This window comes from Neolamprologus multifasciatus, chromosome 8 (genome assembly GCF_963576455.1).
Source record: "Neolamprologus multifasciatus chromosome 8, fNeoMul1.2, whole genome shotgun sequence".
NCBI classification, from domain to species: domain Eukaryota; kingdom Metazoa; phylum Chordata; class Actinopteri; order Cichliformes; family Cichlidae; genus Neolamprologus; species Neolamprologus multifasciatus.
In genome coordinates, this window is record NC_140446.1 from 24,682,303 (window position 1) to 24,704,388 (window position 22,086).

The following is a 22,086-nucleotide window of genomic DNA, read 5'->3' on the forward strand; positions in this document are numbered from 1 at the left end:
CAGTGAAGACTGATGTCCAGGATGATCACAGCATCCTTTCCATAGTAAATATAAACCTCTATAAAATATAACAAAATGATTCTCCAGAAGGTTCGTGTCCTTTATTGTTGGTCTACTATAATGAGAAGACTGCAAGAGCACACGGACTGTTACCATAAGGTGCAAAGTGAAGAAAAAAGAAAAGCCAGATTAAACATCTAAAACCTGAGCATTGGAAGACCATTCTTTATGCAGAAGGCCTAATATCCAACCTGTACCGCAGTGTGAGGTATTTGGACATTTGAAACGTGCAAATGTCATGCAAGAAACATGCAAGTTCTCAATAGGGTTGAGGTCAGGGGAGGATGGGGCCACACCATGGGTTTCTCTCCTTTTATTCCCATAATAACCAATGCGACAGATGTTCTTTGCAGCATGAGATGGTGCATTGTCATGCATGAAGATAATTTTGCTACGGAAGGCAGTTCTTTTGGTACCATGGAAGAAGGTGGTCAGTCAGAAACTAAAGGTAACCAAATTACACTGTTGCAAATAACATTACATAATACATTTATGTAAATTGCCAAAGTCAAACATAGTCGTAAACATCATGAGTTCTGCATTTCTGCTCAAGTTAAAAATTTAAATTTCTGCATTTTCGCCATCCTTTAGTGCACACATAGAAAATTGACATGTAGCTACTGGCCACCAGAGATGGGCAGTAACGCATTACTTGTACTTTTTTTATGCAACGAGTAAAGTAAGGGATTACTATTGCAAAAACGGTAATTAGATTACCGTTACTTTCCCATAGGAACGCTGCGTTACCGCGTTACTAAAACCGTGATTTTTTGCCAGAATGTCTCATGACAGTGACGTGAGTGCCACGTTCCTGACAACAGCTGTGTGCAGATAAACAATGGATCATATATCGAGTGCGGGAGAGTATGAGCGTGCAGCGTTTAAAGCGTGGAAGTACTGACCTTACTTTGAGTTTGATTCCATAAAAAGTGACAAAAACATTAGTGTCCGTTGTGCGTGGGAAGAAAACTTCTTTTTAAAGCGAAAAAAACCCCTAAACTTCCAAGCAAGCACCGAGTGCGCAACAACATAATGGGAATGAGAAGCTGCCCTATCCTTCCACTGACCGCTGCGGCACACCTCCACCTGCCGACTCCTGCTTTACAGGGGAAAATAGAGCAACAGGACCGCTAGTCTTTGACTTTATTTTCTGCTGTGTTTTACTTGCATCTATTTGAAAGAGTAGCACAAAAAAATATTTTATTTTATGTGCTGGAATGTGCAGAAAATAAGTTTAAATGTTAAACAAATTTCTTCCAGTCAGAGAATGGTGCATATAATTAAATTTTTGCTTGATGCATAAAGTTAAAAGATTTAAACTAACAAAGTTAAGACTTTTCCATTTGATTACATTTTGTATGATGGATTATGCAGAAAAAGTAGAATTTGGCTGAAAGATCTATCGCTTTATCACCTATTCAGGTTGTAAAGCATGTTTTAAAAAAGTAATTTATTACTTTTGAAAATAATTAATCAGTAAAGAAATGGGATTACTTTTTTGGGAAAGTAATCAGTAATTAGTTAGATTACTTTTTTCAATTAACTTGACCAACACTGCTGGCCACTATGATGGTTGGTGTTTTGTAGGTTAAAATTCAGCTTATTTAAGGATATTTCATTACTAGGAACTATCTTTGAATATCATTTTCATGTGATACCTATAAGCAATGAGCTCACCACCCTTCCCTCTGTTTTTGGCATTTTTGTAAATTGGCTTTTTTAAATTTAAAAAAAAAAAAAAAAAAAAAAATCACTAGGATCACTAAATGACTAAAATGTTTGATCACTGGACAAATAAACAGATAACTTGAAGTTAAGAGTTTTATTCAGGAGCAAGCAGTTTTCTTGCTATTGTGTCAGGACTGTGGAATTAGTGTAAGATTTCAAAGCCAGAGTCAAGTCTTCCAGCACCAACTTCAGCTGCTTCACATTTAGTGAACTGGAGTCACTCAGCAGCAGGCCCCGCGCCGTGGCGTTGGAGTCACTCAGCAGCAGGCCCCGCGCCGTGGCGTTGGAGTCACTCAGCAGCAGGCCCCGCGCCGTGGCGTTGGAGTCACTCAGCAGCAGGCCCCGCGCCGTGGCGTTGGAGTCACTCAGCAGCAGGCCCCGCGCCGTGGCGTTGGAGTCACTCAGCAGCAGGCCCCGCGCCGTGGCGTTGGAGTCACTCAGCAGCAGGCCCCGCGCCGTGGCGTTGGAGTCACTCAGCAGCAGGCCCCGCGCCGTGGCGTTGGAGTCACTCAGCAGCAGGCCCCGCGCCGTGGCGTTGGAGTCACTCAGCAGCAGGCCCCGCGCCGTGGCGTTGGAGTCACTCAGCAGCAGGCCCCGCGCCGTGGCGTTGGAGTCACTCAGCAGCAGGCCCCGCGCCGTGGCGTTGGAGTCACTCAGCAGCAGGCCCCGCGCCGTGGCGTTGGAGTCACTCAGCAGCAGGCCCCGCGCCGTGGCGTTGGAGTCACTCAGCAGCAGGCCCCGCGCCGTGGCGTTGGAGTCACTCAGCAGCAGGCCCCGCGCCGTGGCGTTGGAGTCACTCAGCAGCAGGCCCCGCGCCGTGGCGTTGGAGTCACTCAGCAGCAGGCCCCGCGCCGTGGCGTTGGAGTCACTCAGCAGCAGGCCCCGCGCCGTGGCGTTGGAGTCACTCAGCAGCAGGCCCCGCGCCGTGGCGTTGGAGTCACTCAGCAGCAGGCCCCGCGCCGTGGCGTTGGAGTCACTCAGCAGCAGGCCCCGCGCCGTGGCGTTGGAGTCACTCAGCAGCAGGCCCCGCGCCGTGGCGTTGGAGTCACTCAGCAGCAGGCCCCGCGCCGTGGCGTTGGAGTCACTCAGCAGCAGGCCCCGCGCCGTGGCGTTGGAGTCACTCAGCAGCAGGCCCCGCGCCGTGGCGTTGGAGTCACTCAGCAGCAGGCCCCGCGCCGTGGCGTTGGAGTCACTCAGCAGCAGGCCCCGCGCCGTGGCGTTGGAGTCACTCAGCAGCAGGCCCCGCGCCGTGGCGTTGGAGTCACTCAGCAGCAGGCCCCGCGCCGTGGCGTTGGAGTCACTCAGCAGCAGGCCCCGCGCCGTGGCGTTGGAGTCACTCAGCAGCAGGCCCCGCGCCGTGGCGTTGGAGTCACTCAGCAGCAGGCCCCGCGCCGTGGCGTTGGAGTCACTCAGCAGCAGGCCCCGCGCCGTGGCGTTGGAGTCACTCAGCAGCAGGCCCCGCGCCGTGGCGTTGGAGTCACTCAGCAGCAGGCCCCGCGCCGTGGCGTTGGAGTCACTCAGCAGCAGGCCCCGCGCCGTGGCGTTGGAGTCACTCAGCAGCAGGCCCCGCGCCGTGGCGTTGGAGTCACTCAGCAGCAGGCCCCGCGCCGTGGCGTTGGAGTCACTCAGCAGCAGGCCCCGCGCCGTGGCGTTGGAGTCACTCAGCAGCAGGCCCCGCGCCGTGGCGTTGGAGTCACTCAGCAGCAGGCCCCGCGCCGTGGCGTTGGAGTCACTCAGCAGCAGGCCCCGCGCCGTGGCGTTGGAGTCACTCAGCAGCAGGCCCCGCGCCGTGGCGTTGGAGTCACTCAGCAGCAGGCCCCGCGCCGTGGCGTTGGAGTCACTCAGCAGCAGGCCCCGCGCCGTGGCGTTGGAGTCACTCAGCAGCAGGCCCCGCGCCGTGGCGTTGGAGTCACTCAGCAGCAGGCCCCGCGCCGTGGCGTTGGAGTCACTCAGCAGCAGGCCCCGCGCCGTGGCGTTGGAGTCACTCAGCAGCAGGCCCCGCGCCGTGGCGTTGGAGTCACTCAGCAGCAGGCCCCGCGCCGTGGCGTTGGAGTCACTCAGCAGCAGGCCCCGCGCCGTGGCGTTGGAGTCACTCAGCAGCAGGCCCCGCGCCGTGGCGTTGGAGTCACTCAGCAGCAGGCCCCGCGCCGTGGCGTTGGAGTCACTCAGCAGCAGGCCCCGCGCCGTGGCGTTGGAGTCACTCAGCAGCAGGCCCCGCGCCGTGGCGTTGGAGTCACTCAGCAGCAGGCCCCGCGCCGTGGCGTTGGAGTCACTCAGCAGCAGGCCCCGCGCCGTGGCGTTGGAGTCACTCAGCAGCAGGCCCCGCGCCGTGGCGTTGGAGTCACTCAGCAGCAGGCTCCGCGCCGTGGCGTTGGAGTCACTCAGCAGCAGGCCCCGCGCCGTGGCGTTGGAGTCACTCAGCAGCAGGCCCCGCGCCGTGGCGTTGGAGTCACTCGGTTTGGAGAAACCAACCTTGTGACTGACTGCAGTTTTTCCCTTCACGGTTTTAACATTGTTTGGCTTTTTCAAAGGCAATTCAAATTTCAAGTTTCCAACTGATGCCTCAGTATCCACTTCATTAGTTTCCTGTTTTACTGGAACAAAAATAAAAACAGATTTAGTCAAAACCACACCGAGCAACTGGTCCCAGACTTCGTGCCCTACATGACTTTTTGGTCATATGCAAGGATGCTGTTGCACACAAGTGTGCCGTCACATGCCTGGCAACAAACTACATAAGACTGGATCTTGCTTACCTTCATCAACATTTTGAGTCAATATTGACTGGAGCAGGGCAAGCGCTCTCTGTATTGAACCATCTTTGGCTCCAACACCTGTAAACACAACATTCTTATTATACCAAAGGTTTTCACATTGGGGGAAGTTTATACTACAACATTCAGCTGGTTTCCAAAGGTAACGAATATCTTCCTCCGAGTCAGTTGCACGTACAGACGTAACAGGTACTTACATAAGTGTCTATTTGAATTATGACCCTGTGTTTTATACTTTTAATTTGAAAACATTACACATAATATAACCATTAAACTCAACTGCTGGCAACAACCCAGTTCTTGACAATTTAAGCACCCCCCCCCCCCCCTTCACTTTTCTTATTTAATAACTTCAAATCACATTAATGAGTAGTCATGTCACAGGATACAAAAGACAAAAAAAATAAAAATAAAAAAAATAATGAACACTCTTAGTACAACATGTCTTGATACTAAGATATTAATATATTAATCAGGCCCAATCTTATCTTAATGACCTTGTAGTACCATATCACCCTATTAGAGCACTTCGCTCTCGCTCTGCAGGCCTACTTGTTCCTAGAGTATTTAAAAGTAGAATGGGAGGGAGAGCCTTCAGTTTTCAGGCCCCTCTTCTGTGGAACCAGCTTCCAGTTTGGATTCAGGAGACAGACACTATCTCTACTTTTAAGATTAGGCTTAAAACTTTCCTTTTTGCTAAAGCATATAGTTAGAGATGGACCAGGTGACCCTGGATCCTCCCTTAGTTATGCTGCAATAGACGTAGGCTGCCGGGGATTCCCATGATGCATTGAGTTTTTCCCTTTCCAGTCACCTTTCTCACTCACTATGTATTAATAGACCTCTCTGCATTGAATCATATCTGTTATTAATCTCTGTCTCGCATCCACAGCATGTCTTTATCCTGTCTTCCTTCTCTCACCCCAACCGGTCGCAGCAGATGGCCCCGCCCCTCCCTGAGCCTGGTTCTGCCGGAGGTTTCTTCCTGTTAAAAGGGAGTTTTTCCTTCCCACTGTCGCTAAAGTGCTGCTCATAGGGGTTCATATGATTGTTGGGTTTTTCTCTGTATCTATGAAGCGCCTTTTGTTGTGATTTGGCGCTATATAAATAAAATTTAATTGAATTGATACGTTTTTGAAAAATTTGTGTTCTATACATTTTTCACTCTTTCAGATGAATGACAGGCATTTTAATCACCAACCATCTTGAAATGAATTTTGTAACCGTGTGCCTTCAAGCATAAATTAGAAGCCAGGGACCTTACCTGTCTTTTCCCTCTGCAGCACTTTATTCTGTCTGTGATGCAATCCACTGACTGCAAACCAGGAGGAACATGATTTACAATCAGCACGTTTCTGTTCATTCTTTATGCCGTTTGATGCCAAAAGAGATCATTTGCAACAGCTAAGTGATATTTCCGTATCTTTACACCAGAACCTTTTAGCAGTTTCAAGATCTTATCTTACAAAAATCTACTCCTAAGTCAATTAACATAAATGTCAACTGAAGCAGAAAGAAGCTACAAAACCTCCAGCAAGCCAAACAGTCAGCAGACAAAAGAGAATGGCCCGAACAGCTCCCATTGTTCCAGCAAACAAGCACAAATAGAAGTCACCTGTGAGGTTTAAAAAGGCCACTGTGCAGGTGTCACACCTGCAGCTCATCAGCTCCAATTATCTTGCTTTGGAAGAAAAAGAGGCGCAAAGACGTGCTCCACACCAGTTGCTGGCAGTAATGCACCATTTTGCTGTTTGCAACTGCCAAGAAATATTTTAAAAAAGAAGAAGAAGAGCCGATAAGATAAGAAACATTAGTAAACCTGCAGTCAGAGAGCAAAGTGCTCCATTACCTCATACAGTACTATGAGGTGTAAAGCATTCCTACATATTTGTTTAATATTTGCAAATGCTGGTAAAAAAACAACAAGACTTTCCGTGGCTTCATAGTGCTGCTCAAGGCCAAGGTGATGCAATCCAGTTTAAGTATCAGGTTATATTTTTAGGGCTGAGTAATACATTCAGTAAGAAGCAGGAAATTAGAGATAATCTAGTTATTTATGTCTTTAAGAGATTTCTCCAGTTAATGTGGGTCATCATATAATGATACTACCTAAGGGAAGCATCTATAAACTAAATGAAACAGATGCCTCGGGTGAGCATCAACCTCCGATTATTAAACTGACACGTCGCTTAATGCGCCAACTTGCACTTGAAACTTCACTTTATCCACAGCCCTGACACAACAACAGGAAAAGTTGGGAACAGTTTTGTGAATTGGTCCACTAAAACTAGACTAAACTAAAAGATTTTCATGTCATACCTATAAGCAATGAGCTCACCACCCTTCCCTATTCTATTCAATTCAATTCAATTCAATTCAATGTTATTTATATAGCGCCAAATCACAGCAAAAGTCGCCTCAAGGTGCTTCATAGATACAGAGAAAAACCCAACAATCATATGACCCCCTATGAGCAAGCACTTTGGCAACAGTGGGAAGGAAAAACTCCCTTTTAACAGGAAGAAACCTCCGGCAGAACCAGGCTCAGGGAGGGGCGGGGCCATCTGCTGCGACCGGTTGGGGTGAGAGAAGGAAGACAGGATAAAGACATGCTGTGGAAGAGAGACAGAGGTTAATAACAGATATGATTCAATGCAGAGAGGTCTGTTAATACATAGTGAGTGAGAAAGGTGACTGGAAAGGAAAAACTCAATGCATCATGGGAATCCCCCGGCAGCCTACGTCTATTGCAGCATAACTAAGGGAGGATTCAGGGTCACCTGGTCCAGCCCTAACTATATGCTTTAGCAAAAAGGAAAGTTTTAAGCCTAATCTTAAAAGTAGAGATAGTGTCTGTCTCCTGAATCCAAACTGGAAGCTGGTTCCACAGAAGAGGGGCCTGAAAACTGAAGGCTCTGCCTCCCATTCTACTTTTAAATACTCTAGGAACAACAAGTAGGCCTGCAGAGCGAGAGCGAAGTGCTCTAATAGGGTGCAACAGCTCATCAGCTCCAATTATCTTGCTTTGGAAGAAAAAGAGGCGCAAAGACGCGCTCCACACCAGTTGCTGGCAGTAATGCACCATTTTGCTGTTTGCAACTGCCAAGAAATATTTTAAAAAAGAAGAAGAGCCGATAAGAAAAGGCAAGAAACTTCGCAGTCTCTAGGCTCACGATAGATCGTACAGGGTTCAGTTCAACTATAAAGATTAATACAGAACAATGTGGAAATGCCATGATAAGGAAACATCAGAACATCAATTATTGAAAGTTACCACACATCTGAAAGGGATTAAAAATATGAAAACCACAAACTTTTGTTGTACTTAAATGTTTGTATTTTTTGTCTTTTGTATCTTGCAGCGAGCCTTCACTCATCCATGCAGTTTGTATGAGCAGTTCTTGGTAAAGCTTAAACCACTGTTCTGATCAGACAGGCACTCAGAAGTTTTTAAACTAAGTGCAATCCATCTAAACTGGCAGTAAAGAGACATTTCACATAAGCAAAGATGGGCAGCTATAATTGATAAGTATATGCAGGCAAATATGAGTCATAGCTATAATCAGATTCTACAAGCTTTTGTGCCCCACGCTCCCTCCCTTTTTTCCAATTCATTAACTATTCATTAGTAGGTGAGGATCTGCCTAGCCCAGGCGCCATTGTCAATCTCCCATTGTCTACTATAAATGCTTAAAATGAAGATGTGGAGCTATGTGACATATTATATATGGTCTTTAACAAAGCAAAATATAAAGCAACACCAGTGCAGCTGAAAATTGCTTTATTTTTACAATCATGACATAAATACAACAAGCATTGTCCACATAGTTGTTGATGTTTTCTTAAATATGCATGTGTTGCATAACCAGTACATTCCATAGCTGTGCTATTTTCCATCTCTGTATCTTTCCAGGTAGCGTAGGGGCTGCCGGTATTTGACACGTTTCCTCATGTCTGCAGGGAGAAGATGCAGGAAAGCAAACCGTTAAACTCACATTTCCAGCTGTCACAAAAATCCTGGCCCAACTTAGATGAGAGACGTGCAGGTTCCAGCATGTATTGTGTTGTTATGTGATGTGTCTTGTGTTGTGCACAGTATCTGTCACATACTGATCCCACTGGCATTGGAAGAAGGCCAGACCCACAGGAGTCATGTTGTCCTGGTACTTTCTGTGGAAATCCACCGTCTTAAACGTGCGCTGCACCAGTGAATGGCTGTGTGGAGAGACGATACATGCTCAGTGTGTTTTTAGGTATCACACAGTTTAACAGTTATGTGCCCACTCAATACACGGTTTAATCCAGGAGGTGTTTAGAGTATTTGTGCTAAATCGACTTAAAGTCAACATGTCAAGATAATTGATTTTATTTGTTTAGTAATATTCACAGAGGAGAGAGGTTACTCTGCAAGATTTAATAAACTGAAAATGGAAAATGAAAATCTGTAAAGTCCTTATTCGTAAATCAGATATTGGATCTGTATGATTCAAGGTTCATTTTGACAGCAAATTGTCATGTAGTTATATTGATAGTCTACTATGACATTTAGTCATAACTTAGGTATTCGATTCTTTTAGTTTAGTCTAGTTTTAGTGGACCAATTCACGCTGAAGTTTTTTTTCATATTGTGAAATGTCCTGAAAAACAAACTTTGTGTTATTCAAAGGTTTCATGAATCTACTTGGCAATTTAATATAGGATAAACAGGTTAGCTTGCCCTGAAGTTACAGTAATGTATTTTGCTGGACGGGTGCGATATACACATTTTAGAAGCCATCTGAAGTCTTGCATGGGTCCTCAAAACTGTTCCCAACTTTTCCTGTTGTTGTGTCAGGGCTGTGGATACAGTGGAGTTTCAAGTGCAAGTTGGCGCATTAAGCGAGTGACAGTTTAATAATCTGAGGTTGATGCTCACCCGAGGCATCTGTTTCATTTAGTTTATAGATGCTTCCCTTAGGTAGTATCATTATATGATGACCCACATTAACTGGAGAAATCTCTTAAAGACATAAATAACTAGATTATCTCTAATTTCCTGCTTCTTACTGAATGTATTACTCAGCCCTAAAAATATAACCTGATACTTAAACTGGATTGCATCACCTTGGCCTTCAGCAGCACTATGAAGCCACGGAGAGTCTTGTTTTTTACCAGCATTTGCGAATATTAAACAAATATGTAGGAATGCTTTATACCTCATAGTACTGTATGAGGTAATGGAGCCCTTTGCTCTCTGACTGCAGGTTTACTGATGTTTCCTGGGATAGTTAAAAATAGAATGGGAGGCAGAGCCCTCAGATTTCCCACCCCTCTTCTGTGGAATTATTTCCCAGTTTGGATTTGGGAGACAGACATTTCCTTTTACAATTAGGCTGAAGACTTTCCCTTTTGAAAAAGGTTACATTTAGGACTGACCAGGTGACCCTGAATCCTCCCCTAGTTACACTGCAGTAGGTGGACAGTGTTTATTCTTAACTCAGCTCTTTTAACTTGCATGTGTTTACTCCACTCTGCATTTGATGATTAGTTATTAATCTCTGTCTCTTCCACAGCATGTCTGTTGTCCTGTCTTCCTTCTCTCTCCCCAACCGGTCACAGCAGATGGCCGCCCCTCCCTGAGCCTGGTTCTGCTTGAGGTTTCTTCCTGTTAAAAGGGAGTTTTTCCTTCCCACTGTCGCCAAAGTGCTTGCTCATAGGGGGTCGTATAACTGTTGGTTTTTTCTTTGTATGTATTACTGTAGGGTCTACCTTACTATATAAAGCACCTTGAGGTGACTGTTGTTGTGATTTGGCGCTGTATAAATAAAACGGAATTGAACTGAACTGAGTTAAACCCCAACCGGTCACAGCACTGCCACCACCACCAGCTCCTCTTTTTGTTTTCTCTTGCCTACCTTGACTTGGACATTATCATATTATACCACATATAATGTAATATCTGAAATAGCACAAAACGAAATGAATAAATAAGCATATAAAAGATTCACATGAATAAGGAGCCTATAGAGATTCTATATAGCTGTTTGTGCAAAAGCAAAATGTCTTCAGCACCACCGTGCATTCAGATCACAATTCTGATTGCAAAAGCTGCCAGAGAGGACAACATTAAAAAAAGTCTGGTCCTGCCCTCTGTCTATTATTGTAGAGTTTTTAAAGCATATTGAAGCAACTGTTGTTGTCATCTGTTGCTATGTAAATAAAAATGGAATGAAATTAAAGTGCAGTCAATCAAAACTGGCATAAAACAGACACTTGAGCAAAGATCCGCAGCTATTATTGCTAAGAATTTACAATCAAATATGAGTCATAGTTAAAATAAGGTTCCTGAAAAGTTCTGACTCATCGGTGTGGTCTCTGGGGATTTTAACTCAGCAGTGCCATCTGCTGACATTTCTTTGAATGCTTCAGTAGACACAAAATTAGGGATAATTACTCAACATTAGAGCAAGGCTTCATAACTGCAGCAATAAACGTTTATAGTATCAGGTATGAATAAATGTATCTTTTTCTAGACGGGCTTTTAGACAAATTCTTGGTCTTTGACATGAACGTCTCGTGGGCTTAAAACTATAAAAAATAATAAATATTTGAGGCATAAAAATGTTACTACTACATGTACCTGCTTCTTATTGACCTGTTAAATGTTGCTGACTTATATTTGGTGTTGCTGGAACAATCCCTGCCAGATTATCATTAATAAAATGCTGATAATTGATGTTTAGTGAGTATAAAATGTGTGTTTTTTGGCAAAGGTAAATAAAATGCAGCCCCAGTGCAGCTGAAAATTGCTTTATTTTTTACAATCATGACATAAATATGGCAAACATAATTCCACATTGTTGTTGCCGTTTCCTCAAATGTGCATGTGTCTGATAATCAGTATATTCCATAGGTGTGCTCTTTCCCGTCTCTGTATCTGTCCAGGTAGCGTAGGGGCTGCCGGTGAGGGTATTTGACCTGTGGGGGGTGGTACACTGGAGGCCTGATGAACTCAAACACGGGCTCCCTCATGTCTGCAGGAGAAGATGCAGGAAAGCAGACCGTTAAACTCACATTACCAGCTGCCACACAAATCCAGGCCCAATTTAGATGAACACGTTAGAGGTGGGAAACAAGTTCCAGCATGTATTGTGTTGTCTTTTTGCCCCACCGTGACTCACTTAGGGTGTTGTGAAAGGTATCTGTCACAGATTGATCCCACTGGCATTGGAAGAAGGCCAGACCCACAGGAGTCATGTTGTCCTGGTACTTTCTGTAGAAATCCACCGTCTTAAACGTGCGCTGCACCAGTGAATGGCTGTGTGGAGAGACGATACATGCTCAGTGTGTTTTTAGGTATCACACATTAACAGTTATGTGCCCACTCAATACACGGTTTAATCCAGGAGGTGTTTAGAGTATTTGTGCTAAATCGAGCTAAAGTCAACATGTCAAGACAATTGATTTTATTTATTTATTAAGGTTTGTGGTATACTAGGAGCATCAGCCACTTGTCTGAAGCATATTTAATATGGCAGAGGTTTTTTTCCAGCATTTGTGATCCTATATAGTGATTGTGTGATGCTAGTATTTTACAGAGAGATCTGTATCTCTACCTATCTATCCACAACTTTCATGGTGCTTGCCCCACAGAAACACAAGTTTTGCTTTTAAATTTCCGTCCTCTGCTATGTGTCTGAGATGACCATGTTATCTATATGGTATCTCAACACTTAATGACATTTTAGAGCCAAGAGTAGAAAAAACTCAATGTAGCAGAGTGTTTATAGCAACCTGAAGCCTGAGAGTTGGGCTCACATGGGTTACTCGCACATAAAATGACCTCTAAATTTGAATTGTGTTTAGTATATCCATCACTACAACAGCACATATATGCCAGGTTTGGGTGGTTTGGGGGGCAGTTGCTAATGCTACACTGAGATTAGTGTTCCTACCTACTGAGCACTACACATTTCCTAGTCACAGGTATCTTGCTGTAACTTGCTGTTGGGATGGACTTTGTTATTGTTGTAACTCCATCCAAAAAGAATACATCATCCACCACTCTGCTTAGTGTACTACTCACCATGGCGAGGGCCTGATGTTTTCCTGGAAGTTGATGGGCTCGTCCTGCTTGAAGAGCACGTAAATATAGCGATGGAAGCCTGTTCCTCTGGCAGGGAAGGGTGGCAGGTAGTGACACAGCTCCTCACCAGCCTGGACTGCTGCGCCCGGTATGTTCCCCCTGCAGAGACATGGGTCATTCGAGGAATCCATGAATAACTCGAAACAAGGTTTATTTAGCTTAGATTTAAACTTGACGTGAGAAATCAATGACAGTAAGCCAACCAGCATAAAGTGAATGTACTGTAATTTTTTTAGTGCTCATCCAGATGATCTGACCAATCAAAACATTTTACACTTCAAGTTAAGAGCAGAGAACAAAGCTCTGTTTTATTCTATTTCCTTTTTAGGGTTCGCCTTGCTGGGCAAACAAATGCCCTATTTATTAGTTTGTCACCAGCTCCACCTTATGAGCCTCAGTCTTAGCATCGCCTGTGTGTGACCTTTGGCACCGATTTAGTTTTTTTAAATCTCTGAAAGTCTACCGCAGCGATGGAACACAATTCTTTCAAAAGTCACTCCATCATTTGGTGTTTGATTTCTGTTGGTAGAAAGCCGTTTCAAAATCTCTCACAGGTGTCACACTTATTATTGAGTGGTCCTCAGTCCTGACAGAGACCACTCAAGTAAACACAGAAAGGTTTATTTGCAGGATAAAACTGATTACGCAGAACAAACACGTACCAATTTGTCCTCAAGCAGAGCAATACATGCGGAAAGTAGTGTAAGAAGATGAAAACCCTGCTCCCACAGCAGAACACAGCCACCAGATTCTCTTGCTGAAGGGGTTGTGCAGCAGTTGTATCCTCAGTTGGCCACAAGATGTCTCTTTTTCCACAGAAACTGTACTTACTACACTGATCAGAATCATTTAATAATCAATAAGGAAATTATGTACTTGGATTATAAACTAGTTTTGACATCTAAATCTTACTCCTGTGAGCCAAAGCTCTGTAAATGCAGCACCGTGAAGCTCACACAGTCAAATGAAGGAACTATAAGCATATGTTTTGTGAAACTGGATGCTCAGATTTAGTGGGAAACCTTATACTTTGGAAAATTAGATCAATAAATTGATCTTGTTGACTTGGGAATTATCTGATTGCACTTTTGAACCTCAGCATAAACACAACATGGTCAGCATATCGTTTTAAAGCTTATTTGACTAGTATGAGACTACTCACACAAGCCAGTGGATGTATTCTGCCTCGTTATCTTGAAGATGCTCATCTGAGGGGGAAAAAAATTGTACTTAATTTGTCTGCAAAAGTAAAGAATCCATCAGTTACTTGTGTGGATTCACTTTTAAACGTATTAAAAGACAGCCAGTCATTCTTAGGACTGTCCACTGATCATTTTGTGTGTACCTGGACAGGTAAGCAGGAGGGTCCACAGGGAGCCCTCCTCTGCATTGAAGCTGATCTGTGGTGCCGTCGCTGCCTGGAGGACCACAAAGAACAGAAAGAACATGATGCAAGAAGATTTATAAAAGGTGTGGGGGGAGATAGAATCAAAATCTCTTAACGTACCTCAGTGGGTGTCAGTTGATTCCCATAGTGCACATGAGTGCCGTTATCCTGGCTGTAGCAGACCTTGAGTGTAACCTGAGGTAGAAAATAAGCCATGGGGAAGAGATCTCTGAAGACCCCATAGTGGTCCGCAAGTCTTTTAACATGAAACGGCCCGGTTGTCTTCTCCCAAGTTTCCTGCACTTGATCCACAGGGATCTTAACTGGTGGACAACAAGGAACCTGTTACCACAGGGTACCAAAACAGAGCGACAGGAGAATTCGTTAGAAACTGATGTAAGCTTACACGTGCGCAGACGAGACGCCCTCTCCAGCTCGACGTTCTTCTTGTTCTCCTTCATCACCTGCCTCCTCTTCCTTACTTCTTTGGTCCTGCAGGGTTGATAGTAGGGCAGTCCGATGTCCACTCGCTCTGCGCCTTCAAACACAACAGAATTCTTTCGTGCTATCTGGAGTTTTTACCATTAAAAAATGACATTTACAAGACATCACGTTGCCCCGATGTTCACTCCATCATCTCACCGTGCTCAGGGTCAGCGTTTTCCCCGTAGCTCCTGTAAGTCTTCCACCATACGTCCTTGTTCCTCGCCTCCGCCGCTTGCCTGAAGTAACGATTGTAGCTGCGATACTTCTCTACCGACGCCAGGTTTTTAACATCAATCTCTTCATTTGGCATCGGGCCCAAAGGAGGAACCCGTTTGCAGAGGAATGCTGGAAACATCCCAAACAGTTAGACACATCGCTTTTGAAAATGCTACATCTTTAAATGGTAAAGTGATAGTGTACGATAGTGATCGTAGATGGTGATTCATATTTACTTTTCCAGCTGCTGCGCTGTTCTATTTCACCAAATTTCTATTCATTCTGCACCAAAGTATGTTTCTGTGCCTTTTGATTGTCAAAGCTACTGATTTCCCAAATCTGAGTGGGGAGGTGGAAGAATCCATTACATTTTGATACAGAGCGGGATGCCTACATCTGTGAAGTACACAGATGTAGGCATTGCATCCTCAGTGCCTTTCTACTTTGTAAGCGAGGCTACGTAAAAACTATGGGCCAAATATGAGGAAATGTGGTGGAGAGAAAGAACAAGAGCATGCATTCAAATCCCCTTCTTTAAAATTGAAGACAATGCCTTTAGGGTCTTGGCAGAGGATCAGACAAATGTCATGAAAAGTGAAGATCAAGTTAATTAACTGGGTGAAGAGCAGTGTAGTGCCTGTGGGGGAGTCAGACTTCGGAGGAAGATCACCCCTCATTTCTTTTTGTGTTATTTATCAGCTTGTGGCTGGTTTTAAAGCATGACTGAAAACTGCAAAACAAATGGAAATGTGCAGAGGACATTTTGCACTCCGAGTCAACTGTCAGTGAGTGATGAGTTCACTGTCTCGTACTTTACCTGTTTATTCTCAGGCAGATATCTTTGCACCTTTATAACTATGGCTGTGAGTATTTACGGATAACTATATTAGTCACTGGATAACTACACAGCATACACTTTGCAGTTCAAAATTAAGAAGAAAAAAAAACAGTAGCTGCTAATTTCCAGAAAATAATGTAACTGATGTATGAGCCGTTTAGCATTAAATGTGTTGACACTCAGTTGTTTAACACCAACTTTTCCTGATAAATGTTTAGCTTGACCAAATTTATTCGTCACATTTGTTTATGAGATTTCTACCATGTCTGTAAGGGGACAGCGTGCATCAAGGCTCTGCTGCAACTAATATAACCCACCGAAATATTTTCTATATTCAAGACGTTCAGGAAGTAGTTTAAAAATTGTCAAATACAGATGGACTCCATACCCGTCGTGACAAATGTCCTCGCATTATTGACCCCTAAATCTGTCCCGGTCCGTAAAGCAGCAGCACATACTGTGCGCAGCGCCATCTTGGAATGACTTTCCCCGCCCCTACTTTTTTTTTCTTTTTTTTCCAAATAGAATACGGTGGCCGAGAGGGAAAAAAGAAAAGAAGACACTTAAAACTGAATTATGCAGTCATATACATTATAACATTAAAATTTAATACTTAAAAAAATTGTAAGGATTTTTGAGGCGAATGTTTCAGTAAATATCTATTCTTCGTTAATTAAACCAAAATAAAGCAAACGATTGACATAAATTAAGTAGTATTGTCCTCGCAACTTCACAGCGGAACAGTGTTACAGTTTGTCTCATAGCATACAAAATACAAAATACATGGGTCTTTTTTTAATTTCCTTGGTTTCTCGAAAGCACGTGAAGACATCCGTTTTTGCGTCATACGTCATCCGGAACGCTTCATCTAGCGATATTCATACAGTGTTCTGCATGAATCTATCTGTTTACGTGGTAAGAATTATTTTGTTTGGTACAGTATCTTGCTGGTGAGTGTGTAATGGTGCTCTGTTTTCGGATATCTTTTGACCATTTTAATATGTTGACGAGTATTCGTTTGTAACAGTCCGCGCTAACGTTGAATGACTTGAAAGCATGCTAACGCTGGCTAACATTAGCTTTTCCGTTCACTTGTGTGGTAGCTGACATTAGAATCTGGGACTGCTGCCTTCCTGCTCGCCTCTTATTTTTCTCTATAAATGTTAAGCCAGTTCATAAAGAATATTTTCCTGCCCAAAAATAAAATTAATTAAAAAAAAAAACACACGAAATGAAGTTGTTTGTCTCAAAAGGTGTCATATTATGGTTAACCTCAGCCTTTTTTGTTTCCTTCTACAGAGATGTCTGCCATGTCTTCAGAGATGGAGTCTCAGGATGCAAACCTAAACTGTTCCATTTGCCTGGAGTTCTTCCGGTATCCTGTAACCATCCCCTGCGGTCACACCTTCTGTAAAAACTGCATCAGCAAGCACTGGGACATTAAGAGCCAGTCTGACATTGGCCCTCAGTGCCCCATCTGCAATGAGGAGTTCAAAATTAGACCTGTCTTGAGGCGTAATGTGTCCTTGTCGGTCTTGGCAGAGACTGCAAACAGCGCTGGCCCCTCATGTAGGGATGCTCTGGTGAGAGGAGGTGAAGGGGCCAGAGCCATGCTGCTGTGCGAGCGCCATAAAAAGCCTTTGGTTTATTACTGCAGGCAGGACAAAAGGTCTGTGTGCAACGAATGTGAAAAGTCAGAGTGCGTGAACCACGAAAGGGTCATATTGGAGGAAGAAAGGGAAACTCAAGAGGTATACAAACACAAAGCCTCTGTGTTTAACTGGGAGTGGATTATAGATGATGATTATCACATATTTGTATGACTGTGAAAGAATAAATGATTTTTTTCTTGACTTGATATGTTTTCATTACAGCTGCTGCTGGAAAGGAAGAATACAGACGTGGGGAAACTGCTTGAAGAGACGCAGAAAAGTATAAATGACTTGGCTGAGAATATCAATCAAGCTAAGGTAAACTCTCACTTTAAGCCTTTGTAAATGCTTGGCAAAAGGAGGCTTTTAAGTATAAAAGAAACCGAAAGCATGTGCCCAAATGAACCCAAGCAACTATTTTACAGAGCATATTTTAAATTCACAGGTAACTCTTGAGCAGACGTCAGCCTGGGTGAACACCAAGTTTTCTAACCTGATGAAAATCCTGTCCGACAAGCAGGAGGCAACAGCGCTTTTTATCGAGCTGCAAAAGCAGGCAGCCCTCACGGAGGCAGAGGCGCGGCTAACCGAACTCAGCGAGCACTCCCGCCTGCTCAGAGAGCGCCAAGACCAAATTGCGGCATTACATGACCTCCCTGATACTGATCTCATCAGGGTTTGTATCCCTTGCCCTTTACACATTTGGGAAGGGGAGGGTCTGGTTTTTTATTTTGGTTCATTTTATAGTCCCAGTAGTTTACAAAGGTAAGTATGTGCAGGTTGCTGTTTCATGCAACATGCACAAGTGGATGCGTAGAGCTTTGAGCAAGCTTCCTACTGCTGGATGGCTGCACAAGCTTTTTTTTTTTTAAATAACGAAATGTGGGCTTAGTTAAACAACACGAGACTGGTATCTGCTCAATCACAGAAAACCTCAGGGTTTCGCTTCTTTCCTCTACAAAGTTTATCAGAGTTGCGGCCCAGGCCTTGTCACGCCTTTCCTATGAACCACGTAAAAAGAAGATTGAGTGTCACAAGTGGCGCAGAGAGAATAAAGCAACTAAAATGAAAGATGTCTGTTGGCAATAATAGATTTATTCAAATGAATATCCATGCAGACGATGGCTGAGCCATAGACTATAAATAAAAGCTGGAATTGCCTCCCAGAGTACAGCGAATGTGAGAGTTTCTTATAGCCCTCATTCTTTCTAAAGGCCAGCAGGTGGCCTGCAAAGAGTTATCTTGGAAAATTAATGTTTACTTTATTTGTTATCTCATTAAGAACTTTCCACATAAGTTTATTTTGTCAGATTTTAGTTCCAGGCCAGTGAATGCACCATGATACTTATTTTGTAAGTTATAGTCTCCCCTTTGCGCTCAATCTGTCTGGTTTGAAAGGCACTGAGAAAATATTCCAACAGTGGGAAACATCACAATGGCGTCTTTTACATGTCGACAGTGTGTGGGCCAGACAAGTAGAGGCATTATTTGAGCCAGCTAGGGCAATAATTACAGCGTTTAACAGAAACGATGCCTGAAACCTATTAACCACAAATTCTAAGAGCACGCTGTAGAGGATCCAGACATATGTCACAATGTAATGAATGGCAGGTTATTTTGAATTGTCATTAGAATTGAGTTTTTATTTCATTTAACAATTGCAGACGCAGCTTAAACTCACTGTTTCAGTTGGTCAAACCAAAGTAATTAATCAGACATTGAAACTTTTGCCTATTCGTTAAAGCACTGCCTGAAACCCGCTTCTTCACAGGAATCATTGCTCGTAGAAGTCCCACACTTCAAGGACATTTCCACAGATGTGACTTCGACCCTGCAGGATCGATTAAACGGCGTCACCGACATCCTCTCCCGAGTGTATAAGCTGGTGTCTGAGGACCTGGAGAAAGCTGTGACCACCGCTGTGGGTCATGACAGAGAAGGTGACCTGTCACTAGGAAAGATGAAGCATATTAGCTCGATCCGCCTTCTGACGGTCCTCGTGTGTTCTCATGCATTGTCTTTGGTTTCCAGGTTCTCCTCAGGACAAGAGGCCAGTACTCGCTGTGGTTCCCAGCCCTGCTGCTCCGTGCCACCCTGTTGGGAAGGAGGGCCTCAGTGCTTGTGAGTTCTAAGAGACGTTTTATAACTAAGGACCTCTAAGACTTTTCTAGATCACATTTCCAGCTTTAATCTGCCTGATTCATTTTCTTCCTTCTTACAGACCGATGCTCTCTGACTTTTGACCCACGGACAGCCAATGGGCATCTAGTTCTTTCCCAGGAGAACCGCAGGGCTGAGCACTTGACATCAGGGCCACGCGCTGTCCCCGCTCATGAAGCCCGCTTTGATCACACCTGGCAGGTGCTGTGCTTTCAGGGATTCAAACACGGACAGCACTACTGGGAACTGGAGGTGTCCAAGCCTTGGGCCTACCTTGGGGTAAGGATATCATAATGCTGTGTAGGCTGTGGCTTTGTGACACATCGCTTTGTAGAGGAACGCTAACGGGAACATTCCAGGTCTTGCCGAATAAATCGTTGACATGTATGTTGAGGTCATCAGAACGAATGATTCCATGCAGATTGTAGCTGCACGTATTCAGTCCACAACAGGTGGAAATCAGCATGTAACAAGCTCAGGAACCTAACTTGTGACCCACACATGTTACATGAACCTGCTCAATAGTAGATCCACTCTGATGTGTCTGATCAGTCGAGAACGTTTCAACAGATTTTCCTTATGTGTTATACAGGGATTCATTGTTCCCAGAGAAATGACCATAGGATGCTAATGTTTCACTTGTTCTGCGCATCTTCCTCCCCAGGTAACCTACGAGAGCATCCCCAGGAAGGAAAAGGGCAAGAGATGCATGGTGGGAATGAATGAACTGTCCTGGAGCCTGCAACTGGACGAGCACCAGCTCAGCGCCTGGCACAACGGCCGGCGGGAGACCATCCCCGGCAACTCCCATCACAGCCGCATCGGCATGCTGCTGGACTACGAGGCAGGAACGCTTACCTACTACGGAGACGGGCAGACAAGGCTGCACGCCTTCCACTGTGCCTTCACCCAGGAGCTGTTTCCCGCCTGCTGGATAGGAGAGGGGGTCAGCATCACCCTCTGCTCTTCATGAGCGGACTTGTAGAAGAGGGGAACAAGTGGAATTCCAGGAATACTATGAATCATGGCCACAATCTGACTTGACATAAAAATTTAAAAAAAAACTCCCCCCGCCTCCAAACAATCTAGGAGCTTCTTTTAAATTCACTTTTCTCTTCTGGGACGACTGCCTTCCTACATTGTTTTTAGTACAAGAACTGACTGACTGGGATTTTCTTTCCTCTAACATGTTTGCCATTTGGTTTTGCATTGTCACTTACCACAATGTTGCTAAGGAAACAGTTTATATGCATACGTAAGGGGCTTTTAAAACAAGTTGCAGTTTTAGTTCACACTAATTCATTTTTTTTAACATGTGATAAATAATGTTCATGTGTCCTATTTCAGGTAGGAAAAAAACAGTTACATTTCAGTGGGTCACACTTTTGAACTTTCATTACTTAAAGCTTAGAAACAAGTGACTCCTCATGAGACACTGAACTCTGCATACATGCTGGATTATGTCTTTAATTAGGTGAAAAGATACTTACTGAGGTGGAGGTGAATGCATCAGTAATACTGTGTTGTGTTTCTGTGCCAGCACAGGAGGACAACTCGAACACACTCGGTCTTACACATGTCAGATTTGAGTATTCTTGATTCTGCCCTAAAGAAATGCACTTCAGGCTACATGAGAAGATGGATGAAACTCCAGTATTTGAAGTTTCCTATAGGTTGGCGAGGACCTGTTACACTTATTCCATTTGAAAAACATGAATTGACTCTAAGGGAAATTTATATGATTCTTTTTAGCAAAGGTGAAATTTGATATTGTCCTGACTTTATTTTTAAAGTTCAATTGAAGCATTATATTAGTAGATTCACCTATTGTATCAATTTGAATATCTTCACTGACTTCACTCAGGAGTTATCTCATTCATAATATTTTCAGGAAACTTGACTCGTACCTTGAGGTCGGGGTTACCAAGACACAAACCGACAAAAAAGCATAATGGGTCCACTTTTGTAGCTTTATGTTAATCACACAGAGTGAATTGTATCAGATGGAAACTGATGAATATCCGCCAGTGCCACAGCATATGTCCACATACAAATGAAAACAGCAAATGTAAAGGGGATGCTTGGGGAAAAAAATTTCAAGGCTCAGATGTTTTGGGTAAATATTATACTCATACATGTCCAAACCTCATTGTGTTTTCTGATAATATTCACATGTATGCTGAGCTCATTCTACAGAAGTATGTGAGCTACTGTAGGTGAAAGAAAAATGTTGCAGGCTGTAGCGCTACTACTGAGAACACAACTGAAAATCGAAGGCTGCGTTATCACGTTGCGATCTGATCATGAATGCACAAACAAATGGTGCCGACTGCTGACAGCGCTGAGCTGGAATCTGATGTATTGTGCTGGTGCGTGCATTTTTTGGGGCAGATGATTTTTAGATTATGAGGGTTTACAAATCTTAGCTTAGCTGAGAACTTTTAGCACATTTAAAGTGGGTTACTGCTGTGGATTTGCACAAGTTTCCTGAAGATAAGGAACAGCTGAGGAAAAGCACATTTGGCTGTTTTGGTCTAATGATTGGGGGAAAACTTTCTGTCACTCTTCCTGCTGACTGTTGCATATGTTTGTCAGAACTGCTAATGCACTATACTGTGGACTATTAAAACTTGTGATAGCAATAGTCTGCTGAAATAAAG

General features: G+C 44.0%; 3 protein-coding genes across 3 annotated transcripts; 1 reads left to right on the top strand and 2 right to left on the bottom strand.

Moving 5' to 3' along the window:
- Window positions 1–1,867: 1,867 nt before the first annotated feature.
- On the bottom strand, window positions 1,868–6,241 carry LOC146513167 (uncharacterized). Its single transcript, XM_085170704.1, has 5 exons — window positions 6,091–6,241; window positions 5,827–5,877; window positions 4,545–4,622; window positions 4,217–4,382; window positions 1,868–3,133 (listed from the first exon to the last, which is right to left on the bottom strand). The coding sequence occupies exons 1-5, from the start codon at window positions 6,224–6,226 to the stop codon at window positions 1,909–1,911; spliced, it is 1,656 nt and encodes a 551-aa protein (XP_085026830.1). The 5' UTR covers window positions 6,227–6,241; the 3' UTR covers window positions 1,868–1,908.
- Window positions 6,242–11,313: 5,072 nt separating this feature from the next.
- Window positions 11,314–16,129, bottom strand: mrpl38 (mitochondrial ribosomal protein L38). Its single transcript, XM_085170706.1, has 9 exons — window positions 16,003–16,129; window positions 14,717–14,905; window positions 14,481–14,612; window positions 14,195–14,397; window positions 14,033–14,105; window positions 13,850–13,895; window positions 12,628–12,786; window positions 11,723–11,859; window positions 11,314–11,575 (listed from the first exon to the last, which is right to left on the bottom strand). Exons 1-9 carry the CDS (start codon window positions 16,085–16,087, stop codon window positions 11,439–11,441), a joined length of 1,161 nt encoding a protein of 386 aa, XP_085026832.1. The 5' UTR covers window positions 16,088–16,129; the 3' UTR covers window positions 11,314–11,438.
- Window positions 16,130–16,319: 190 nt separating this feature from the next.
- On the top strand, window positions 16,320–22,085 carry trim65 (tripartite motif containing 65). Its single transcript, XM_085170705.1, has 8 exons — window positions 16,320–16,529; window positions 16,914–17,365; window positions 17,489–17,584; window positions 17,712–17,942; window positions 19,038–19,206; window positions 19,298–19,387; window positions 19,488–19,705; window positions 20,091–22,085. The coding sequence occupies exons 2-8, from the start codon at window positions 16,916–16,918 to the stop codon at window positions 20,397–20,399; spliced, it is 1,563 nt and encodes a 520-aa protein (XP_085026831.1). The 5' UTR covers window positions 16,320–16,529; window positions 16,914–16,915; the 3' UTR covers window positions 20,400–22,085.
- The last annotated feature ends 1 nt before the right edge of the window (window position 22,086 follows it).

Excerpts from the sequence above, each read along its gene's own strand:
- LOC146513167 (XM_085170704.1), bottom strand. The coding sequence starts at position 6,226 with ATGAGCTGCAGGTGTGACACCTGCACAGTGGCCTTTTTAAACCTCACA. Across the intron at positions 4,623-5,826 it reads GCTGCAGAGGGAAAAGACAG|GTGTTGGAGCCAAAGATGGT; the intron begins GTAAGGTCCCTG and ends TTGTGTTTACAG. Across the intron at positions 4,383-4,544 it reads GACTCAAAATGTTGATGAAG|TAAAACAGGAAACTAATGAA; the intron begins GTAAGCAAGATC and ends TTTTTGTTCCAG.
- mrpl38 (XM_085170706.1), bottom strand. The coding sequence starts at position 16,087 with ATGGCGCTGCGCACAGTATGTGCTGCTGCTTTACGGACCGGGACAGAT. Across the intron at positions 11,860-12,627 it reads AACATCAGGCCCTCGCCATG|CCATTCACTGGTGCAGCGCA; the intron begins GTGAGTAGTACA and ends CTCTCCACACAG. Across the intron at positions 11,576-11,722 it reads TACCTTTCACAACACCCTAA|ACATGAGGGAGCCCGTGTTT; the intron begins GTGAGTCACGGT and ends CTTCTCCTGCAG.
- trim65 (XM_085170705.1), top strand. The coding sequence starts at position 16,916 with ATGTCTGCCATGTCTTCAGAGATGGAGTCTCAGGATGCAAACCTAAAC. Across the intron at positions 17,366-17,488 it reads AAGAAAGGGAAACTCAAGAG|CTGCTGCTGGAAAGGAAGAA; the intron begins GTATACAAACAC and ends TTTTCATTACAG. Across the intron at positions 17,943-19,037 it reads CTGATACTGATCTCATCAGG|GAATCATTGCTCGTAGAAGT; the intron begins GTTTGTATCCCT and ends GCTTCTTCACAG.